This window comes from Planococcus citri, chromosome 1 (genome assembly GCF_950023065.1).
Source record: "Planococcus citri chromosome 1, ihPlaCitr1.1, whole genome shotgun sequence".
Taxonomy (NCBI): Eukaryota; Metazoa; Arthropoda; class Insecta; order Hemiptera; family Pseudococcidae; genus Planococcus; species Planococcus citri.
In genome coordinates, this window is record NC_088677.1 from 37,712,555 (window position 1) to 37,735,258 (window position 22,704).

At 33.7% G+C, this 22,704-nt stretch overlaps 1 protein-coding gene and 1 long non-coding RNA gene across 3 annotated transcripts in view; one reads left to right on the plus strand and one right to left on the minus strand.

The window, feature by feature from the left end:
- Window positions 1-22,704, plus strand: part of LOC135831773 (uncharacterized) — a 334,614-nt gene that overhangs the window by 9,755 nt on the left and 302,155 nt on the right. The gene's annotated exons all lie outside the window — the stretch shown is intronic.
- The window catches only part of LOC135831765 (uncharacterized), a 45,559-nt gene continuing 33,960 nt past the window's right edge, over window positions 11,106-22,704 (minus strand). For both annotated transcript variants that reach the window (XM_065344501.1, XM_065344500.1), the window contains exons 8-11: window positions 13,355-13,624; window positions 13,122-13,208; window positions 12,886-13,036; window positions 11,106-12,769 (exon numbers count right to left, since the gene is read on the minus strand). In XM_065344501.1, coding sequence (XP_065200573.1) covers window positions 12,630-12,769; window positions 12,886-13,036; window positions 13,122-13,208; window positions 13,355-13,624 — 648 coding nt within the window. In that variant the 3' untranslated portion in view covers window positions 11,106-12,629. The remainder of the gene's footprint in view (window positions 12,770-12,885; window positions 13,037-13,121; window positions 13,209-13,354; window positions 13,625-22,704) is intronic.

Here is a 22,704-nt window from a genome sequence, read left to right on the forward strand (position 1 = left end):
TTCATCGTCTCTGCTTCCCTCCCCCCCTCCGAGGGGGCTGGTACCTCGAAAAATTTTTTTTCATTTTTCAACTGGAATTTGAGTTTTATTCTTAAAAATGAATTTTTTTCCGTTCCTCTCCCCTCCCCTCACCCCTCCGAGGGGGCTGGTGCCTCGAAAATTTTTTTTTGCATTATTCGACTCGTATTCGATATTTCTTTGCAAAAATGGACCTTTCCTCGTCCCCCCCACCACCGCTCCCCCCTCCGAGGGGGCTGGTACCTCGAAATTTTTTTTTTTCATTTTTCAACTGGAATTTGAGTTTTATTCTTAAAAATGAAGTTTTTTCCGGTCCTCTCCCCTCCCCTCCCCCCTCCGAGGGGGCTGGTACCTCGAAATTTTTTTTTTCATTTTTTAACTGGAATTTGAGTTTTATTCTTGAAAATGAATTTTTTTCCGTTCCTCTCCCCTCCCCTCGCCCCTCCGAGGTGACTGGTGTTCCGAATTTTTTCTTGGAAATCGAATGACTTTGACAAAATTTCCAAGGTTAGCATCGATTATTACGATATTTTTTCACTCCTCCTCATCCCCACTGAGGGGGCAGGTGCCTCAAAAAAATGTTTGATCCGGCGAACTCATGCCGCTGATTTTTGCTAGGATCGACTTTTTTCCATCTCCTCTCCCTTGTAAGGTAGTCAAGGATGCTTTTTTCAAGTTTTTTTAACAAATAAATAATTATAATTTTTCGTTTCTCATTGATTTTTTTTTCGTTTTCAAAAAATTCAATTTTTTTATGCAACTTCTTTTAATATGTATTTTTTCATTTCCATTCCGGCTACTTTTCAACTTTGAAAAATGATTTTGAAGAATATTCAATTATTTAAAAATTATTCAAGTACATAATTACTTCACCTTTTATAAGGTAATTTGTTCTTTAAAAATGTTCAAATGTTTTTGAAATTTTTTATTTTTAGTTTGTTTGAGATTTCATTTTTAAAGGTGCGTTCATGATTGTCGGTAACTCTTATGGCGAGTTATGGAAAAGTAACATTTATTTTTCTTTCCCGTGATTTTCTTTGTTCTTTTCTGTAAAAAAAAAAAAGTTACAGTTACTGACAACGTGAACTACACCATAACAAATTCTTGTATTTTACTTTTCCGTAGCAGACTTCAACTTTTATTAAGGTTGATTAAGGACAATCATGAACGATCATGAACGCACCTTAACTCTACAATTATGGCAATTTTTCAATGTAAAATAAAAAAATTCATTTTTTTCAATAAATACTTTTAACACAAGCGCTAGCATAGTTCGTTAGTTCCATCACATGGTATACTTTGCTACTCTTAGATAAAGTATGTAACCAATTTGAATATAACCTAAAGTTGGTATCTTGTTCAAGTGTACCTACGTGTCTACTTATCTCAGCACGAAATGGCGGCGCTATGTTGGGGCGTTTGCTAATGTTAAGCAAGTATTGTTGATCAATCGCCTATGTCTGCTAATTCTAAACGATTACCACTGACGAGTAAAAGCTAATAGCATTTTATAGCTTTATGCTAGCTATACGCCGGGTACTTGTACCCGATTCCGCGATCTAATCACCACTGATTCGCTACTAGCATTTTTAAAAAGTGTCTTATATTCCTGCACTATTCGCGCGAGCGTAAAATATGCCATAATTTTGGTCAACTGCCGTAGAAGTCTTTTAACAAAAATCTAGCTTGTTAGATTATAGATTGCTAGATAAATGTACCAAAGCTGATGCATGTGAACGTATTGCTAGTATTTCGCTAGTGTAGACAGGCTAGAAATTATACAATTAGCGTGATACAAAATCTAGCAGAAAGATGCGAGAGAATTGCTGGGGAATTGCTTGAATGTATTTGCCAGCAAAAAAATTATAGCAAATTGCTTGTTTTTTGCAGAAGATTTAATGCCAACTACAAAAGGCTAGTAAAAGTAAACTGATTGAAATTTCCCAAAACGCGAATAAAATGTGATGCGCTTTGTGAAATAGGACCACAAGTCGGAAAATAAAATTGTTCATGAGTACATTAAAATAATCGAATTGTGATAACTGATAACAAATATCAATTTTCAAGTTTTGTTATATTTTGAAAGAACACACTTCTAAGAACTTGAGTACAAATTTTCAGTGCAAAATATTGGTTAGTTCGTCCGTAATTATGTGTTATAAGAGCGCATATCAGATTTTTAAAAAGGACCACAAGTCAGTAATCACGTTTTGGTGATGTTTTTCTGCTCTTTCCTGTTATTTATGTTAGTTTCACAATAAAATTAGTTGTATACCATTAGAAAACCCCTTTTCAAAAATGTTTTTGGTGGCTGGGTGTCTGTGGTGACAGCTTGGCAAACCGAAGGTAGCAGGTTCGAGTACAGCTGCCGGCAAAAAAATGAAAAAATTTTTTTCACTTATTTCTGTTTCAAGTTGTGAGTTTTTGTAAAATTATCATTTTTTGCACATTTTTACGTTTTTTTTCAAATTTCTTGCGTCATTTTCCTACTTTTGTGAGTAATGAATTTATGCATGCCTTGCATAATATCAGAACCATCCATCCATTTGACGTAATTTTTTTTTTTATAGCATCGCATGGTACCCAGGATATTAAACGTCAAAAAAACTTTAAACGGATTTTTCTCAAAAATCATTTTTTCAAAATTAAAACTTTGAAGCGCTGTATTTCGGGTATTTTTCAACCAATCTACACTAGATCAAACATATTAATGTATACTTAAGACTGACTTTTTCAAAAAGTAATTTTATTTTAATTTGCTTGATCCAAAGATAGATATGTATTTGTATAGGTAATAGGTAGATAAGAGAAATTTTATCTAAATTCATTTGTTCGATAATGAATGAAACCATCTTTTTTTCCAAACTCAATCTTATGCAATTTTGAATCTCTAAACTTGTAAAATAATTAATAACATTTCATATAAATTCTGATGATCAAGCAGTCCGACCAAGCAAGAAAAAAAACGAACACCAAAAAAAAAAAAAACAAAAAAACAATGATAATTATAAATTCCAAACGTGAGGACAGTCCGGCCACTTATACTGATTCTCTGAACAACTATGCGTATTTTCGATAATGAATTTCTCGCGAATAAAAAAACGCACGAATCTGAATTTTTGATATGTTGTTGGCATCAACGAGAGCTTTAATTTGGTATACTTACAAACTTTATACGGTAAAAATTGATGTAGATTAAAATACCCAAAGTTAGCATTTTGGGGTGATTTTTGAAATCACTAATCTTTGTGTCAAGAGAAAACTACTAAACTAATTCAAGTCAAATTTCGTACACTGGTATAAATTAACGAGTTATTTCTAAATACAACGTCAGTTCAAAAAAAATTATTTTTGACCCCCTTTTTCTCAATTTGAAAATTTCTTTTCCCCCTAAAACACCCCCAAAATGAAAATTTTTCGTAGTACCGTAGAAAAGGGTCATCTACATCATATTTACTAATTACTATCAATGTGCAAGATCGCAAGCAAATCGGTTCATTAAGAGAGGCTGTAGCCTTGTCAACGGAAATTTCAGCATGAAAATTCATGAAAATTTCCGTTGACAAGGCTACAGCTGCTCTAATTGAACTGATTTGCTTGAAATTTTGCACAATAGTATTAAATAAGATATAGATGACCCTTTTTTATGGTACAGCAAAAAAATTTCATTTTTAGGGTGGTTTAGGGTGAAAAATGGAAATATTCACGAAATTTCATGCTTATAAATTTCCGTTGACAAGGCTACAGTTTCTCCAAATGAACCGAGTTGCTTGAAATTTTGAAAAGTGATAGTGAATATCTATACTATACAGCTGCAAGAAAAATAAATACCCAAAAAATACCCGAAAAATACTCGAAAAATCGGAAAAAAATTCCCAGCCCGATCTATGGCACCTAGTCTATACTATACAGCTGCAAGAAAAATAAATACCCAAAAAATACTCAAAAAATCGGAAAAAAATTCCCAGCCCGATCTATGGCACCTAGAGAGCTAATTTTTTTTTTAATCGACAGCTTAACTTCTCTAGAATACAGGAAAAATACGCGAGGGCAAAAATTTTGGAATTAAAGGGCCCAAATTTTGAGTTGAAGTGGGCTGTTTTTGCCGTTTTTTCGATTATTCTCAAATATATCAAGAACGAAAAAAGCTAGGAAGGTTGTTAATATCTCATTTTAAAGAGCATTAAAATCTGAACATTTCCCTCGATTACATTACCTGTCCAGGGTTTTTAGTTTTTGAGCTATTTTGAATCCAAATTTGAATTCAATTGAATTAAATTATCTCGAAAACTAAAAATGCTAGATGGGTACTGTCAACGAGGGAAATGTTCGAAAATTCATGCTCATTATAATGGCGAAGACAGATCAGCAAAAAGTTTATTATATCGTGCGATTTTGATCGATTTTTATGGCATTTTATAACAAAAAACCGTTAGGACGATGCGTGTACATTCACACCCACACAAGCATACGCACAACCACCAACGTACAACGTCGTTGTTATTCCAGACAGGATCACGCGACATGCGCGCGCATACAAACCTCCCACTCCTCCAACAATGGAATTCTTACTCTTACAATGCGAGGATTATGATTTATGATTTTGCAATTCGATCGAACGTGAATTTGTCAACAGAAACAGATACTTATAGTGAGATATTATTGCTAATGTTATAAAATGTTAATCCGTCTATCTTCGGTGCTTTGCTTTGGCATTTATCATCTATCATTTTAATCAAAGTTTTAATCGAAGCATATCAGTATTTATGTATGTACTTACTTATGTACAAAATTATGTATTATTGACATACCTACCCTTAAACATTGCAAAATCCAAAATTGCTTAAAATGCCATAAAAGACGTTCAAAAATTTAAAAAAAAACGAGCTAAAATAACAAAATTTATGAAAATGACTTAAAAATGAATGAAATATTGTAAAAATTTTAAGTACCTAAAATTTCAAAAATGTTTGCCTGAAAATTCATTAAAAGTATTGGAGGTTGAAAAAAATTGTTCAAAGTGCTGAAAGTCGTTGAAAGTGGTATGAAAATGAATGAAGTGCAGATATATGTAGTTTTGAAGGAAAAGTACTTGGGAGCAAACCTCTTCTGAGAGTGAGCGAAGGGGGGTTTGGGGGCGCAGCCCCCAAGAGCGAGTTCCGAGGGCGAAGCCCGAGGAACGAGTAATGGGGGTTGGGCCGCGAAGCGGCCAGGGGGCGTAGCCCCCTAGTAATGTATATGAATCTTTTCTACGGTACAATAAGAAACTTTCATTTTTAAGGAGTTTTATGGAGCAAAAAAATTTCAAATTGGGAAAAAGGGAGTCAAAAATGATTTTTTTATAACTAATTTTATATTTCAAAATACATAATACCCTAATTTACATCACTGTACGAAATTGGACTCATATCGGTTCGGTAGTGTTATTCTAGTGAGATACTCTGTGATTTAAAAAATTATCCTAAAATTCTTGGAGTACCGGAATTCCCATTAGCAATATATGAAAGAATTGTAAACAAAAATCTGCTATTCTAAACTTCTTGGAGTACCCGAATTCTCATTAATAAATTATAATACATAGGTATTAAAAAAGAAAAAAAACTCGTGATATCCTCATATCCATCAAAAATATTTTAAAAAGCAAAATTACCACCAACCAAAAAAAAAAAAAAAAAAAAAAACTTACAAAAAACCAAGACGAATTTCTCAAACAAAACGCTGCTAACTAAATAGTTTTGATGAATTTTTATTTTTTTCATCAAAACTACTTAGTTAGCAGCGTTTTGTTTGACAATTCGTCTTGGTTTTTTGTAAGTTTTTTTTTTTTTTTGGTTGGTGGTAATGTTGCTTTTCAAAAGTATTTTTGATGGATATCATGAGATTTTTTTTCTTTTTTCATATGTATTATAATTTGTTGATGAGAATTCGGGTACTTCAAGAAGTTTAGAACCCACGATTCCTAATGAACCTACTCAATGAACTAGAGGTAAAAATATTTCATCAAAAAAATGTTATGATATAATGGTGGAATCCGCCCCTGATAAAAAATACCTGGGTACCACTTCACCAGATGGTATGAGACAAACTATGAAACAGTTAATGACCCAAAAATTTGGGGGCTGACAAATCTACCAGACTCCAGAGTCAAGTTGGATTATCAAACTTATTTGAGGGATCTGTCCGCCCCAAATTTTAGGCTCATTAACTGTTTCATAGTTTGTCTCATACCATCTGGTGAAGTGGTACCCAGGTATTTTTTATCAGGGGCGGATTCTACCATTATATCATAACATTTTTTTGATGAAATATTTTTACCTCTAGTTCATTGAGTAGGTTCATTAGGAATCGTGGAGAGGGCGGGGTGTAATTCTTTTCAGAAGAGTTTTTTTTGGAGGATATCAGTATTTTTTTTTCTATGTATGTTGTGATGAAGTGATTAATCTGATGAATGAAAAATAGCATTGTAGGCAGTAGCATGCAGATAGTGGAAAGATTACCGGACATTTTTCATTGAACTGACTGGAATAAAACCAGTGGGTTTTCAAGGGTGATGGAAGGGGGTGGCCACCAAAAATTCGCCGACCAGTAAAAGAAAAAATTTCAATTTTGTCAAATAAAATGATGAATAGAGAATACAAATTTTTAAAATGAAATGAGAGATGAAATGACAAGTCCACTAATTGATAATTACCAGGGCTCGGATTTTTATGCCGAAGCATATTTTTTGTATGCATATAGGATAGGGAATTTTTCAATTATCTCCACGATTCATGAAATTTCAAGTAAAATGAGCCTAATTTGTTACAGCATATTTTGGCATATTTCACCATAAAAGCATATAAAAGCATATTTTGGCATTTTTTAGGGAATATTTTGCGTTTTTGGAGCATATTTTACGTTTTTAGCGATTTTTAGGGAATATTTTGCTCAATTTCAAATTTTTGCATAAAATTAGTATTTGGCTATTTTTTATTTTTTCCCCTCAAAATTTGTGAAACTGGCAATAGCCCTCTTGTACCTTCTTATATTTTTTTTTGTTAATTTTATTTGTTTTTTATTTCTTTAATAATGGAATCAGAATTACCTTTTTGTGATCTTAAAATGCTCTGTTTTGCATTCATGATTGTGAATTCTTGGTATTACACAACAAGATTAGAAAAATTGTATAGGAATTGATTTTTCCTGTAAAACAATTCCCATATCTTTAGGGAATATTTTTACTTTTTAGAGCATATTTTGGCCTTTTTTACGGAATATTTAAGCGCATATTTTGGGTTTTTTAGGGAAAGAATATCCGAGCCCTGATAATTACCTACCTATATAATACCTATTAAAGAATTGTTATTTTCCTTTTTGAATTTGTTGAAGTTTCAAAATGGAATTTTTTAGTTTAGGAAATGGATAAAAAAATAGCTGAGTGAAGGGAGTGAAAAACTTTCAAAAATAGAAGAGGTGAAAAACGATGTGTTTTTCAGAAATTTGTTTCATTTTTTTGGCTTCAAAATTTTGGAATTTAAATGTCAAGTTTTTAAAAATTTTTTTGAAAATTAAAACCAAACAAACCTCAGCAAACTGAGGGCAAAACGTTATTTCGAGAAGTAAAAAAACGATATTTTTCTGGTGAAAAGTGTACCTATCTTATTTTAAAATACAAGTTTTAAAAAAATTTAAGTAATGGAATTTTTTCAATGTGCACTTTGAAAAAAAAACACAAGAGGCCCAAGCCAAGCTGGAGCAAAAGAAAATTTTTATTTTAAGAAGTGAAAAACAACGTTGTTTTGTGATGAGTTGTATTTTTTTGATTTCGCAATTTATAAACATTTAAAATAAAAATTGCTTTGAAAAAATGAACTTGAAAAATTAAAAAAAAATTTAGGATCGGATGGGGTTTGAACCCAAGCCTTCTGCATGGCGAGCCGCAGCTTCAGCCAAGCAGCCCAAGTTTAGCAAACAGCACATTTCAACTGCATACATATACAACGCTCACGTTGTACTGGCAACCCGTGTTGTGCTTTAAATTCAACGGACATTTTGATATTGAACGTTTATGTGCAATAATAATAAATATTGCACATAAATGAAAGCTCACATTAACTTGAAAATATTAAAAGGCACTTTTACGATGTTCAAAGTATATTTGAACAAAATTTCAGCGTAATTCGTGCGGTATTCGAAGCTGTAGCTTTGTCTAAAAAATCAAAAATGGCGAAAATTGGTATTACAAATTAACTGTTTCTTTAGACAAAGCTACAGCTTCGACTAGGGCACAAATCAAGCTGAAATTTTGTTCAAATGTACTTTGAACATTGTAGAAGTGCCTTTTGATATACGTACATCGATCCCAGCTTTTGTTTGGTTGTACTTTTGATAAACATACTCCTCATTTTTTCAAAATTGATCATTTTTCAACATCTTTAGACTCCACTCAAGCTTGATGTAATTGGGCTACAAAGCTCAATTTTTGCATAAACATCAAGTTTGTAGTGGAGAAGTGCCTTTTGATATTTTGGGTCAATTTTGAAAATTTTTGGGCCCAAAAACGGGGGGGTGCAGGGTCAATTTTCAATAAAATTGCAATTTTATACCCTTAGTCAGTAATGGATAACAAATCAAAGTTATATTCCAAATTTCATCAAAATTGGTTCGGCCAATCCTTCTAACTTTGAGTGAGACTTGAACAACAATTTCGCCAAAATGACAAAAAACTGGGTACTTGAAACTTCGCGAATTTTCATCGTACAAAAATTATTCTTATACATATATTCTGAAAGGTCTTTGAAAAATAAGAAAAAAAGCATTCCTGAGTTTTTTTGAATAAACGCATAGTTTTTGAGAAAATTGCGTTGAAAATATCGCCGCTAACATCAATGAAATAGTTTGAGCTCTGTTGGTGTTGCCGTTTCGTGACGCGTTTGGAATCGTGGGTGGGCGGGGTGGCAACACTACCCTGTCGCCTGATAGCAGATTTTTGTTTACAATTCTTTCTGTTTTTTGTAAGTTTTTTTTTTTTTTTTTTGGTTGGCGGTTATTCACTTTGTTTGATAAAAAGTTTTCAATCTTCATCTCATTCCTCACTTTTCTATGGAAAAGTTGAAAAATTTTGACTGTTCCATAGAAAATTAATAAAATTCCATAGCCAGTATATGAGTAATTTGAATCTACACATTTGACTTTTCTGTAGAATAATTCCATGGCCACTATAAAGGAAGCTTGAGGAAAATGGTCTAAGTTTAAAATACGTAGATACAAAAACTTTTAGTTGTAGGGTTAGTTTTTAATTTTATTATAACAAATGATTGTTAATTTACTAAGTTATTTATTAGGCTTATTTTCGATTTGAAAACTACACTGGTCAAATTCTGTGTGACGATTACTTCGATTATTTTCTTTATTGAATTATTAACTTGATGAAAATCACAAGTTCCATCTCTTCTTTTCGGTTGAATTATGAGTTTATGACTTTTAATTTCTATCACTTTAGTATGTGACCAAAAAAAAAGAAATGGAAATACGAACGGGTTGATTTCATTTGTACTATACAAGTTAACTAGGAGTTTTCATGAACTTCCAGCAGAGGTTGCATGGCTTAGACATCAAGGCGGACGAACGCAGAGTCCATAATCGCGGGTTCACTGTACAACGTACGAATCGAAAACTGCATGGATAATTCTGACTTGGTGGCGATACTCCGAGGTATTTTTCTTCCCAATCAACGAATCAAGGTAGAGCTGCGGATAATTTTTTGATTCTCAATGTTTTTGGTTCACACGTTGTACTGTAAACGCGCGATGCGTAGCAAAAAAAAATGAGCACAGTCATTTTTTTTTACAATGTTCATAGTTTTAATTAATTTTTCATTATTTCAAGCTAAAATAACATCCCGCTAATTTTATTTTTCAAGTCCAGTGGGACACTGTTGAGGAGTTCCGACTTCTGTTCATTACCAATGAAGTTAAAAATCCTTGCGTTAGTTCTAGGTAGAAATCCCGCATCTGGCAGCCCTGACTACCAATGATCCACAATTCAGCTCAACGCTGATAGGCGCACAACTGTAATTTACTGTAAACTCGAAATATCGAACTAAAATTCTATTAAAATAAAAAATGACTACTCTCTAAATTTGAAACAGTCAATTTCACTGCTTAGCAGTCACGACATTTTGCCTTTTTAAAGCAGTAGTTTTTTTTACTGCAAAACAGTGAAAAATTACTGAATTGGTCAGTAAAAAATCATTTTGACTGACCAATTCAGTAATTTTTCACTGTTTTGCAGTAAAAAAAAACTAAAACTACTGCTTTAAAAAGGCAAAATGTCGTGACTGCTAAGCAGTGAAATTGACTGTTTCAAATTTAGAGAGTAGACTTTGAAATTAAAACTCGAACGCATAATAACGTAACCATTTTATTCAACATATAACGAATAATAAAAATTACAAAACTTTGTACAAGTTCAACTTTTATGGGAAAAGCTGATGTTGGTCATATTTACAGAATAACGATATCGGTAACGCTAACTTATAAATAACGTTAAGGTTACCTACATCTTACACTACTACCTACTAACCTCTGATTGGTAATTACCGGCAGTGTTACCAAAAAGCACGACAAACGGCAAACGCATTATCAACATAATGAGTTCGTGTACTTATTTACCGCGCAAGTGCGCACTTCGGACTTCCGATGTTTTGTAGGTTGTACTGCGAATGACTGAATGCTGAGTACATAGTTTACACTGTACGCCAAACAGATATCAATGCTCTATCATTTGGAGTATTCCGCGAAATGTGATGTTCCTAATTCCCTTTTAAAAAACACCATTGATGTTTGCTAGTTTGCTTTCATCTTATCTCATTCGAAGAGGACAATCGAGGCATCTTTGAAAATAAACGTTTGTGAATAACGAATAAGGTCAAAGATATTTTTCAACCAAAGCTTCCAGCTTCCACCCATTGACAACGTCAAAGCTTCGACCAGTTGACATTTACCTGTACATAATTTCGAATTTCTATATCTCCCACTATTCAAGTACTTACCTGTAGGTAAGGTACGTCAGGTAAGTTCAGAAGATCAACAAATGGAGTTCAAAAATTGAAACGGTAGTGTTCATAATCATGTATTCCAAGAATAGGTAGGGAAAATACGCAAAGAACATCCTTTTGAATCGGTTTCTGTTTAACAATTAACGTTATCTAATAAGGAGGGTATAATAATAATACAGTACTGAGCACTTACACTCATTGATCATTCAACAATGATGTTCCTTTATTAGCGTGTTCAAAATCGGAAATCTTGTATTTACTATTACTATAACATGTACATATGTACTTATAGGTTTTTTAACCCTGTACTACTCTCATCAATTTTTACTCGCCTGGGGAACAGGAAAATTGCACGTTTGACATGGCATTGTAGGTAGGTAGATACGTTCGAAATTGCACGCGCGAAATATTGCACTTTTACAATGATTTGAAAATCCGCTAGATCATTCCATGTAATGCACATTCGTTGAAAAGTGAATTTTTGCACAATAAGTAATACACAAGTAGGTAGGTAGATCAATAAAATTATCAATCAAATAATTCATTTTTCAAAAGACATGCCTGAAATTTCACAATAGTGGGCTATATAAACAGCCCAGAAGGTCCTCAGTAGGCATTCATCTAACCGAAGTTACATTTTCCAAACCTGATTTCTGGTCTTCCAGAGATCATTGAAATTATTAAGTAAAAATAAAACCTCGCTGGATGCTACACAACTTCCCAAATGTTGGTTGTTTTTGAGTTGACAGGATTGGTACATATGAAATACTCAGTCATGTCATAGTTACAAGTATTCGAATTGGTTTGTTTTTTTCAAAAAATTTCTTTAAAAAGTCGCAAATTTATCACCTATTTTTTTTAATTTTTTGCAACTTGATCATTTTTTGATTGATCGGAAATTTGGCTCACTGAAAAAATTCATCATCCACGTCGCCGAATCAAATTTTGAGCAGATGTTCATTTTTTGATTTTTTGGCAAATTTTCGATTGGTAGGTATCTCAAAATTTGCTATGAAAAATGAAAAAATTTACAACTGCACAGTGCACAACTCGCATTTGAGTAGCCGAATCTAAGATAAAACAGGATGAGGAGCATGAAAACAGGAACCGAATTGAAATGCGGTAAAATACTTGATATTTTCAACTTTCGTAGATATGTTGAATTATCGTACACGTTCAACTATTGTAAACGTGAAATTTCGCGCGTGCAATTTAAAACGTTCAATTTTCACCAACCCACTCGCATCCTGGAGTAAACCTCGGGATCGTGCCGCTAACAAATTTCCACGCCCCTGAACAAAGTTCCGAGTCCCCATGAGTATGACCCGGAGATTTCCTCAGTGATGCGACTTACCCGCAGCTTCTCCTTCATGATGCGAGTAACGCAGGGTTAACTTACACGCATAATATTCTAGATTACAATCAACTTTTTGAGATCTACAAAACTGAATTAACAATTATCAATCACGCACGTACTACTCATGAGTAACAGAAGTCCAAACTAATGAACAGAGCGTATGCCTACGGTTGTTATACATATCACACATCACACAAACAAAGTTAGCGCTTTGCTTCAATAGAAAATTGTTTTCTCAGTCAATTTTTTCAGCTTCAACCAAAAACAAATGATAATAACACAGCTGGTAAAGAAAAACATTATGGTAATAGTATTTTGAAGATACAGCGTTGTCGTTGAAAAGCAAACTTGATCACCTACAAACAAAATTTTAAAAACTAAGTAAACAAGGGCATATTTTATACATAGGTACCTATTACCTATTATGAAATTATTTTAAACAGAGTACTTTCAGTCAGGAGAATGTAGGTACCTTCATTAAAATTATTGCTCAAACTGGATGTCACAAATTTTATGTCGTCAGGACTGAATACGTGTAGTTTTTCGCTAAGAAACTTTGTGGTATTCATCACATATAAATTACCATCATTCACCAATCTTTTCTGACGAACAGGCTCTTCACTCTGTTGAAATAAACAATATAACTTTACCAGTTTAGACATGAACACAAAAAAAAACAGTCACAAGTACATTAACCGAGATTTTAACCTGTTGTGAACAACTTTGGCACTGGCTTTTACATAATTCAACATTGCATTCGATTAATAAGTCCATAACATCTGGGAACTTGAATGCCTTAAAAAATGAAATTCATTATTCCAAACGAAATTTTGAGAGTTCATAACCCGTCACATAGGTATTGGTTGAACAAAAAACATTTAATCTTGTTCATTGTTGTTAGGTACCTTATTTGCACCATTTTTGGTAAGTTAGGTATCTACCTGAAAATTAGCAAATGCTACAACACTTGGTTTATTTGTATCAGAGTTCTTCAACATTTGAAAATTTCCAAATAGTTTCGGTTTCAAAATACATCCTTGATCATCCGTTAATTCAATAAAATTTCCAGAATTTGGATTTCCATCCGTCGCCGTACAACTTCTTACTAAAATATCAAATGCAGAATCACCATCCACTGTTACAACAAGAGTCATTGTTTCTCCAATCTTAACTAAACCGTTGGCGGCAGGCGCATTCGGACCTTTCCCCACCTAAGTAGATATAATAACAAAATCAAGATTATTTTAGTAAGTTGTACCTATTTCCTCAATACAGGGGTGCTAACCGTAACCGCAAAAAACCGAAAACCCAAACCCAAACCCAAACAAGATCCATAATTTTAGCCATTTTCAAACCCAAACTGAAAACAAAAACCGAAATTTCATAGGTTTTTTAAAAACCGTAAAAAACCAGAACACAAATAATGAAGCAGCGTGAGTGAAACCGAAACCTAAACCGATATAATTTATTTCGGTTTTTTTCGGTTTTCAGTTTGGGTTTTTTTTCGGTTTTTTAAGGTTTTCTGTTGGGTTTTTTTCGGTTTTTAAATTTTTTTGGGGAGATTTTTTCTAATTTTTGACTTTTGAGACTCGAAAGTCGAAATCCAGGGAAATTGATAAATAATAATGAACTGAACCTAACAAATTGGGTCCTTGGTTGTTGCTGTTTGGGTTGCGAAGAAATTTTTTTAAAAAATATGTGAAACCCAAAAAAACCGAAAACCGAAACCAAAACCGGAATTTTTATGAGTAAAACCGAAACCCAAACTGAAACCGAAATTTTGAATTTCAAAACCGAAACCGAAATCAAAACCGAAAAATGTCAACAAAAAAATTGGAGTGAAACCGTAACCTTAATTAAAATAATTAAGGTTAGCACCCCTGCCTCAATAACACTAGGCAACGGCATATTTGTTTTCCGGTTGAAAATGGGCTTAATCGATAGTTTAGACCCTAAAACAAAAAACAGAGTGAGGTTTTTCAATTTGAGTTGTTTTTAATGAAATATGATGCGCGACCCTAAAACAAAAAACAGAGTGAGGTTTTTCAATTTGAGTTGTTTTTAATGAAATATGATGCGCACATTTGAAATAAAAATGTATTCGAACATATTAACACTAATACAAAGATATATACACGAAAATAAAACTGAATAAAATCACCATAATGCGAACGGAAACGTAAAACGGTAAAACTTAATCGAATAGAATCGCGGACATTCGAATAGAAAAATCTAAAAGTCACGATTGATGTTTGTTGACTTTACACATACATTGTATCTCGATAATATGACGAATTACGAGTAATTATGAACGAAATAATCGAATACAAAAAAATAATTACGCGAATTTTACATTATTTTCAACACTTTCCCTAATTTGAGAATTATCAAGTAATAATCTAAATTCTAAAACTACTCAAAAATCTAACATGATGAACGATAATCATGTTTCCTTGAATTCGGTTGATGTTAAAGATGCTTTGATAGCGGTGATGAACTCGGATAAGTAACTCGATCAGCTACCTGGATCCACAAATAGCCACGTCAGCATTTCCGAATAGGTACGCCAGTTGTCGAGTGAATTGAACTCAGACATCCGGTGAGCTGGAACACTAGAGCTATCTCCAATTAGGCGATGTAGACAGCTTACGTTTTCAGTGGTGGGATTTTCCAGAGAGATTTCGATGTGTCTCTGGCGACGTAACAGCAGCTCGTTTGCTGCTAATCGATGATCGAATGGAAATATCAGACTTATCGATGTCTGATCGCTTTCCCGGAGATCTTGAACGCAAACCCAGTGCATCGTTAGTGGCTATGGAACGGATCGCGGTGTGTCCATAGGGTCTTTCAAATTAAAACGATTTTGGCTACAAACAGCTTCTGCGTACGATTTCGGTGAAGCTTCGAATTCAGCTGTAAAGGCGTAAAAATCTCAATCTCAACACAATTAGCGTGATCGTTGACGTCTTGAGATTTTGAACGATTGTTATCGCGCAATGTTCTCCATCTAGACAGAAGCTCTGTTTCTTCTAGATCGTCGTTGATAATATCATTAGCATCATCGAATTCGTCATTCCCGAGCAAGGAACTGTTCGATGATTTCGGTGAACTTTTCAGAGTCAATTTGGTCGAAGATTTAGGCGTAACAGGCGACGACTTTGACGTAGAATGTGCACTTTTCTTTGCATCGCCAGGGGTGCTAACCGTAACCGCAAAAAACCGAAAACCATAACCGAAACCCGAACAAGATCCATAATTTTAGCCATTTTCAAACCCTAACTGAAAACAAAAACCGAAATTTCATAGGTTTTTTAAAAACCGTAAACAAAACCATAACAAGCTAATGAAGCAGCGTGAGTGAAACCAAAACCTAAACCGATATAATTTATTTCGGTTTTCGGTTTGGGTGTTTGGGTTTTTTCAGGTTTTTTCATTTTAAGTACGTTTTTTTGCCATTCATTTTTTGCAATTTTTTGACTTTTTTGACTTTTGACTACAAATTCATGTATTAAAAAAATTATATAATTATTGTTCTTGAAAAATATATACTTGTTTAGAATTATTATGAAATTACTATACTTTGTTTCCTGAGATTGAGAAATTTTGAAGAAGATATTTGAAAAAAAAAATTTATGTAAAACCGAAAAAACCGAAAACCGAAACTGAAACCGTAATGTTTGTAAATAAGATCAAAACCGAAACCGAAACCCAAAATTTGGAATTTCAAAACCAAAACCAAACTGAAAACTGAAAAATTTCAAGGAAAAATTGGAGTGAAACCGTAATTGTAATTAAAATAATTAAGGTTAGCACCCCTGTGCATCGCTGATTTTGGTATCGGTATCGTTACCAATAGAATCTAGCAAATCTCAAAACTCGTTCGTCGCAATCTCGAAGTTTCTCATTGAAGGTGACATCTTTCGAAATAACAATGTCACGTTTCGCTGGTTCATAAACTCGATATTGCTCATCACCATCGTATCCGACGAGGTAACCTTTGAGAACCTTTTTATCCAGATTTCGACATGACTGGATTGTAACGTTAACGTAACATTTCGAAGTAACAATTTGAAGATGTTTTATTCGCGGTGGTATACCAAACTACATCTCGTAAGGAGTCAAACCGTTGATTGATGATTTGCCTACTCGATTCAGCAAATACAAAGCAGTGGTAACATGTTCAGCCCAGATTTCAATCAAATACGTGAATATTTCAATGTTTGCCCCAACTCGACGATCGCACTGCTACCGCGTTCAACAGCTGAGTGTGGCGTAAACCGTTGATGAACATTGAACTCTTGTAATACTGAACGTAGCGCTTCATTATCGAACTCACCTTGGCTGTCAGACTGGAATTCTAACACATGATGACCCCAAGGGCACGAGCCTTGAATAGTACCTCTTGAACGCAACAAGATACTACTGCGGCGGTTTTCTCCTTCTCGACGAGCGTGTGATGATAATTCGATTATTTATCTTTGATAATGATGAGATATTTGCAACCACCAAAGGAACAATCGAATGGTCCGCAAATATAATATCACCAGAAACCAGCTCACCAACTGCTCTGGTTAATAAACGTTGTTCGAACGTTTTGTGATGCACTTTCTCGAACTGACAGGGTTTGCTCAAATTGGTTTTAGTTTCCTTTGATCGTTTCTTCAGGTCCAATTCTGCAAGTTTAGCTTGAATGTGATTTTTATCGATATGGCCCCATTGTTCATGATAAAGTTGCACAATTTCGCTGCTCTCAACAGCATTCACCTGAGGTTCTGGCAAAATGGTCTCGAACGACGCTTTGAAAAGAAAACCATTTTTCGATCTTGTACCGGTGAACATGACACGATTATCTGCCTCAAATTTGCAGAATGTTGGATTTGAATAAAATCTGCTCTCTGGCTTTTTATCGTGAGCCGCGACGACTGAAAACAAATTCTTCGAAATACTAGGAACGTGCCATACATCAGTCAAATCGAACTTGACAAGTTGACCATTTACGAAGCTAGCAACTTCGATCGATCCATGACCAACTGCTGTGATGCGACTGCCAGCAGCTTTGACGTAATTTGGTTTTGAAAATGGTTCGTACGTGTGAAACCATTCTCGATTCAACATAATGTGCTTCGTTGCACCATTGTCAATCCACTAAGACTGATCCGACAACAACTTGACCAGATTCAGTTGCTCACAATCGGCGAGTAGAGCACTTTTAGGTTCTGAATCAGTATTGTTGAGTTTTGGTGAACAACCAGAAATGAAGGGCTTTCAGTTGCTCACAATCGGCGAGTAGAGCACTTTTAGGTTCTGAATCAGTATTGTTGAGTTTTGGTGAACAACCAGAAATGAAGGGCTAATTGTGAAAGTCGCCTTAGTCAGCAGTGATTTTTGTACATAATCAATGAAAACATTGTTGTCCTGCTTCAGTGATAATGTAAAAACTTCATGGTCAAGTATTAAAAAAACATCTTCAACTATCCCAGAATGCATTACAATACTCATTTTTCCCTTTAAAATTGATGAAATATGAAAAAAAAATGTTTAAAGTTGTGTGAACAAAAAAATGACTAAGGCGACTTTCACAATTAGCCCTTCAAATGTTGACTTGAGGTGAACAACCTGAAGTATTCTTAGCTTGAGCAGGAAAGGGTGGTTTACCATCATTGATCCACTGCGAGCACTTTTTGAGCCAGTGCCCTTTCCCAGAACAGTATTTACACACCTGTTCTTTTCTCTGATTATGATTTTGAACAGATTGATCACCAGATGTTTTTGCGACGACATTCAAACCACTCTTCTGACCAGATTTAGCAAACATAGCTTCTGATGATGATGACGACGATGAACTATGTACTGGTACAATGTTGCGCTCATGCATAATAAGCAAATTGGACAAATTGCTTAGTGACTTATCAGCTTGAGCATTGAGAAGATGGAAACTCGACTTAAAGGATTTGAAATGACTTGTGTAATACTTTCGAAATGAATAAAATTTCTAACAGCTTATCAACTGTCTCAATTTTACGATTTTCCAGACTAGCTCGAAATTCTCTATGTTGATTTTTGATTCACGAAACAACAGAGGGCGCATCTTCGTAATCATTCCACTCCGTACTAAAGAAATTCAGGCATTCTCGGAATATTTGGTCTTCTGCCTTGTCATCAAATTCCTTTGTAAGCACTAACCATGCTTCGCGTGCAGAGAGCCTACCAGCGATTCGACTGTGTAGCTCTTCGGAAACGGTTTGGGAAATAATTATTTTTGCTTGGTGCAAAGATTTTTGCCATGTTGCAATCAACTAACGTCTTTTGGCTGCGTCATCGGCTTTATCCGTCAATTTTGGTTCGTTGGGGCAGGTTGATTTACCTTCAACGATGTCCACGGCATTAAACAGGGTGAGTAAGTCGAGCATTTTATCTTTCCACAAAAGCCAATCGCTGGAACAGGACAGAGGCTTTATACCCTTGATGTAATCCATAGTAACAATTAGGTGAATATGGATATCAACAGCTCACAACTGCGATCCACAATCTGTACATTGAATGATAACGCACGATTAGATATCAACAGCTAACAACTGCAATCTAATGTTCGAATAATACAACCGCACATGAACCTTCGAATACGAATTCAGATAAATTTATGAACGAAATACACCTCAATTAGCGTTTTATCTCGAATAGGCACAGTTTAGCGCGTCTATAGCCCATAACCTAATGAAATATGATGCTCACATTCGAAATAAAAATGTATTCGAACATATTAACACTAATACAAAGATATATACACGTAAAGTGATATAGAAAAGACAAGTGTGTTCACTCCCCATAAGACCCTGTGTTAAACGATCGGGAAGAAAACGCGTCACGCCAAACTACACCACCATGCAGCGCTGATAGCATTAGCGCCATAGGAATATCATTATTTTCTATACAAGCTTCATATTTTTTTGTAGTTAAATGCAATTTACTCAAAATTTTGATCGAGGACATAGGTATTTGAGGTGAGGAAAATGATCTACGTTAAATTCTCTACGAAATGGGGTAGGTTTGAAAGTTTGCCGCGCCATAGAAAAAAACTTATAAAAGCTCAAAGTTGAAAGACTCTTGAAAAAATATTATTTTTTCGAATTTTTTTGTAGTTAAATGCAATTTACTCGAAATTTTGATCGAGGACATAGGTATTTGAGGTGAAGGAAAATGCTCTACGTAAAAAACTCTACAAGATGGAGTTGGTTTGAAAGTTTGCCGCGCCATAGAAAAAAACTTATAAAAGCTCAAAGTTGAAAGACTCTTGAAAAAATATGGTTTTTTCGAATTTTTTTGTATTTAAATGCAAATTACTCGAAATTTTGATCGAGGACATAGGTATTTGAGGTGAGGAAAATGATCTACGTAAAAAACTCTACAAGATGGCGTTGGTTTGAAAGTTTGCCGCGCCATAGAAAAAAACTTATAAAAGCTCAAAGTTGCGAAACTCTTGAAAAAATATGGTTTTTTCATGTTTTTTTGTAGTTAAATGCAATTTACTCGAAATTTTGATCGAGGACATAGGTATTTGAGGTAAGGAAAATGATCTACGTAAAAAACTCTACAAGATGGAGTTGGTTTGAAAGTTTGCCGCGCCATAGAAAAAAACTTATAAAAGCTCAAAGTTGAAAGACTCTTGAAAAAATATTATTTTTTCAAATTTTTTTGTAGTTAAATGCAATTTACTCGAAATTTTGATCGAGGACATAGGTATTTGAGGTGAGGGAGTAGGTTTTAATTTTAAAAGCTCGAAATTCGACAATACAAAAAAAACATGAAAACCAGTATGTCCTCGATCAAAATTTCAAGTACATAAATTGTATTTAAGTACAAAAAAACATGAAAAAACCATATTTTTCAAGAGTTTCGCAACTTTGAGCTTTTATAAGTTTTTTTCAATGGCGCGGCAAACTTTCAAACCAACTCCTTCTTGTAGAGTTTTTTACGTAGATCATTTTCCTTACCTCAAATACCTATGTCCTCGATCAAAATTTCGAGTAAATTGCATTTAACTACAAAAAAATTCGAAAAAATAATATTTTTTTAAAAGTTTTACTACTTTGAGCTTTTATATTTTTTTTTCTATTGCGCGGAAAACTTTCAAACCAACTCCATCTTGTAGAGTTTTTTACGTAGATCATTTTCCTTACCTCAAATACCTATGTCCTCTATCAAAATTTCGAGTAAATTGTATTTAACTACAAAAAAATTCGAAAAAATAATATTTTTTCAAGAGTCTTTCAACTTTGAGCTTTTATAAGTTTTTTTCAATGGCGCGGCAAACTTTCAAACCAACTCTATCTTGTAGAGTTTTTTACGTAGATCATTTTCCTTACCTCAAATACCTATGTCCTCGATCAAAATTTCGAGTAAATTGTATTTAACTACAAAAAAATTCGAAAAAATAATATTTTTTCAAGAGTCTTTCAACTTTGAGCTTTTATAAGTTTTTTTCAATGGCGCGGCAAACTTTCAAACCAACTCTATCTTGTAGAGTTTTTTACGTAGATCATTTTCCTTACCTCAAATACCTATGTCCTCGATCAAAATTTCGAGTAAATTGTATTTAACTACAAAAAAATTCGAAAAAATAATATTTTTTCAAGAGTCTTTCAACTTTGAGCTTTTATAAGTTTTTTTCAATGGCGCGGCAAACTTTCAAACCAACTCTATCTTGTACAGTTTTTTACGTAGATCATTTTCCTCACCTCAAATACCTATGTCCTCGATCAAAATTTCGAGTAAATTGCATTTAACTACAAAAAAACACGAAAAAACCATTTTTTTTTCAAGTCTTTCAACTTTGAGCTTTTATAAGTTTTTTTTCTATGGCGCGGCAAACTTTCAAACCAACTCCATCTTGTAGAGTTTTTTACGTAGATCATTTTCCTTACCTCAAATACCTATGTCCTCGATCAAAATTTCGAGTAAATTGCATTTAACTACAAAAAAATTCGAAAAAATAATATTTTTTTAAAAGTTTTACTACTTTGAGCTTTTATATTTTTTTTTCTATTGCGCGGAAAACTTTCAAACCAACTCCATCTTGTAGAGTTTTTTACGTAGATCATTTTCCTTACCTCAAATACCTATGTCCTCGATCAAAATTTCGAGTAAATTGTATTTAACTACAAAAAAATTCGAAAAAATAATATTTTTTCAAGAGTCTTTCAACTTTGAGCTTTTATAAGTTTTTTTCAATGGCGCGGCAAACTTTCAAACCAACTCTATCTTGTAGAGTTTTTTACGTAGATCATTTTCCTTACCTCAAATACCTATGTCCTCGATCAAAATTTCGAGTAAATTGTATTTAACTACAAAAAAATTCGAAAAAATAATATTTTTTCAAGAGTCTTTCAACTTTGAGCTTTTATAAGTTTTTTTCAATGGCGCGGCAAACTTTCAAACCAACTCTATCTTGTAGAGTTTTTTACGTAGATCATTTTCCTTACCTCAAATACCTATGTCCTCGATCAAAATTTCGAGTAAATTGTATTTAACTACAAAAAAATTCGAAAAAATAATATTTTTTCAAGAGTCTTTCAACTTTGAGCTTTTATAAGTTTTTTTCAATGGCGCGGCAAACTTTCAAACCAACTCTATCTTGTACAGTTTTTTACGTAGATCATTTTCCTCACCTCAAATACCTATGTCCTCGATCAAAATTTCGAGTAAATTGCATTTAACTACAAAAAAACACGAAAAAACCATTTTTTTTTCAAGTCTTTCAACTTTGAGCTTTTATAAGTTTTTTTTCTATGGCGCGGCAAACTTTCAAACCAACTCCATCTTGTAGAGTTTTTTACGTAGATCATTTTCCTTACCTCAAATACCTATGTCCTCGATCAAAATTTCGAGTAAATTGCATTTAACTACAAAAAAACATGAAAAAACCATATTTTTTCAAGAGTTTCGCAACTTTGAGCTTTTATAAGTTTTTTTCTATGGCGCGGCAAACTTTCAAACCAACTCCGTCTTGTAGAGTTTTTTACGTAGATCATTTTCCTCACCTCAAATACCTATGTCCTCGATCAAAATTTCGAGTAATTTGCATTTAAATACACAAAAAAACGAAAAAAAACGGAGGTTTTCAAGAGTTTTACAACTTTGAGCTTTCGTAACTTTTTTTCTATCGCGTGGATAACTTTCAAACCTACTCCATTTCGTAGAGAATTTAACGTAGATCATTTTCCTCACCTCCAATACCTATGTCCTCGATCAAAATTTTGAGTAAGTTGCATTTAACTACAAAAAAATATGAAGC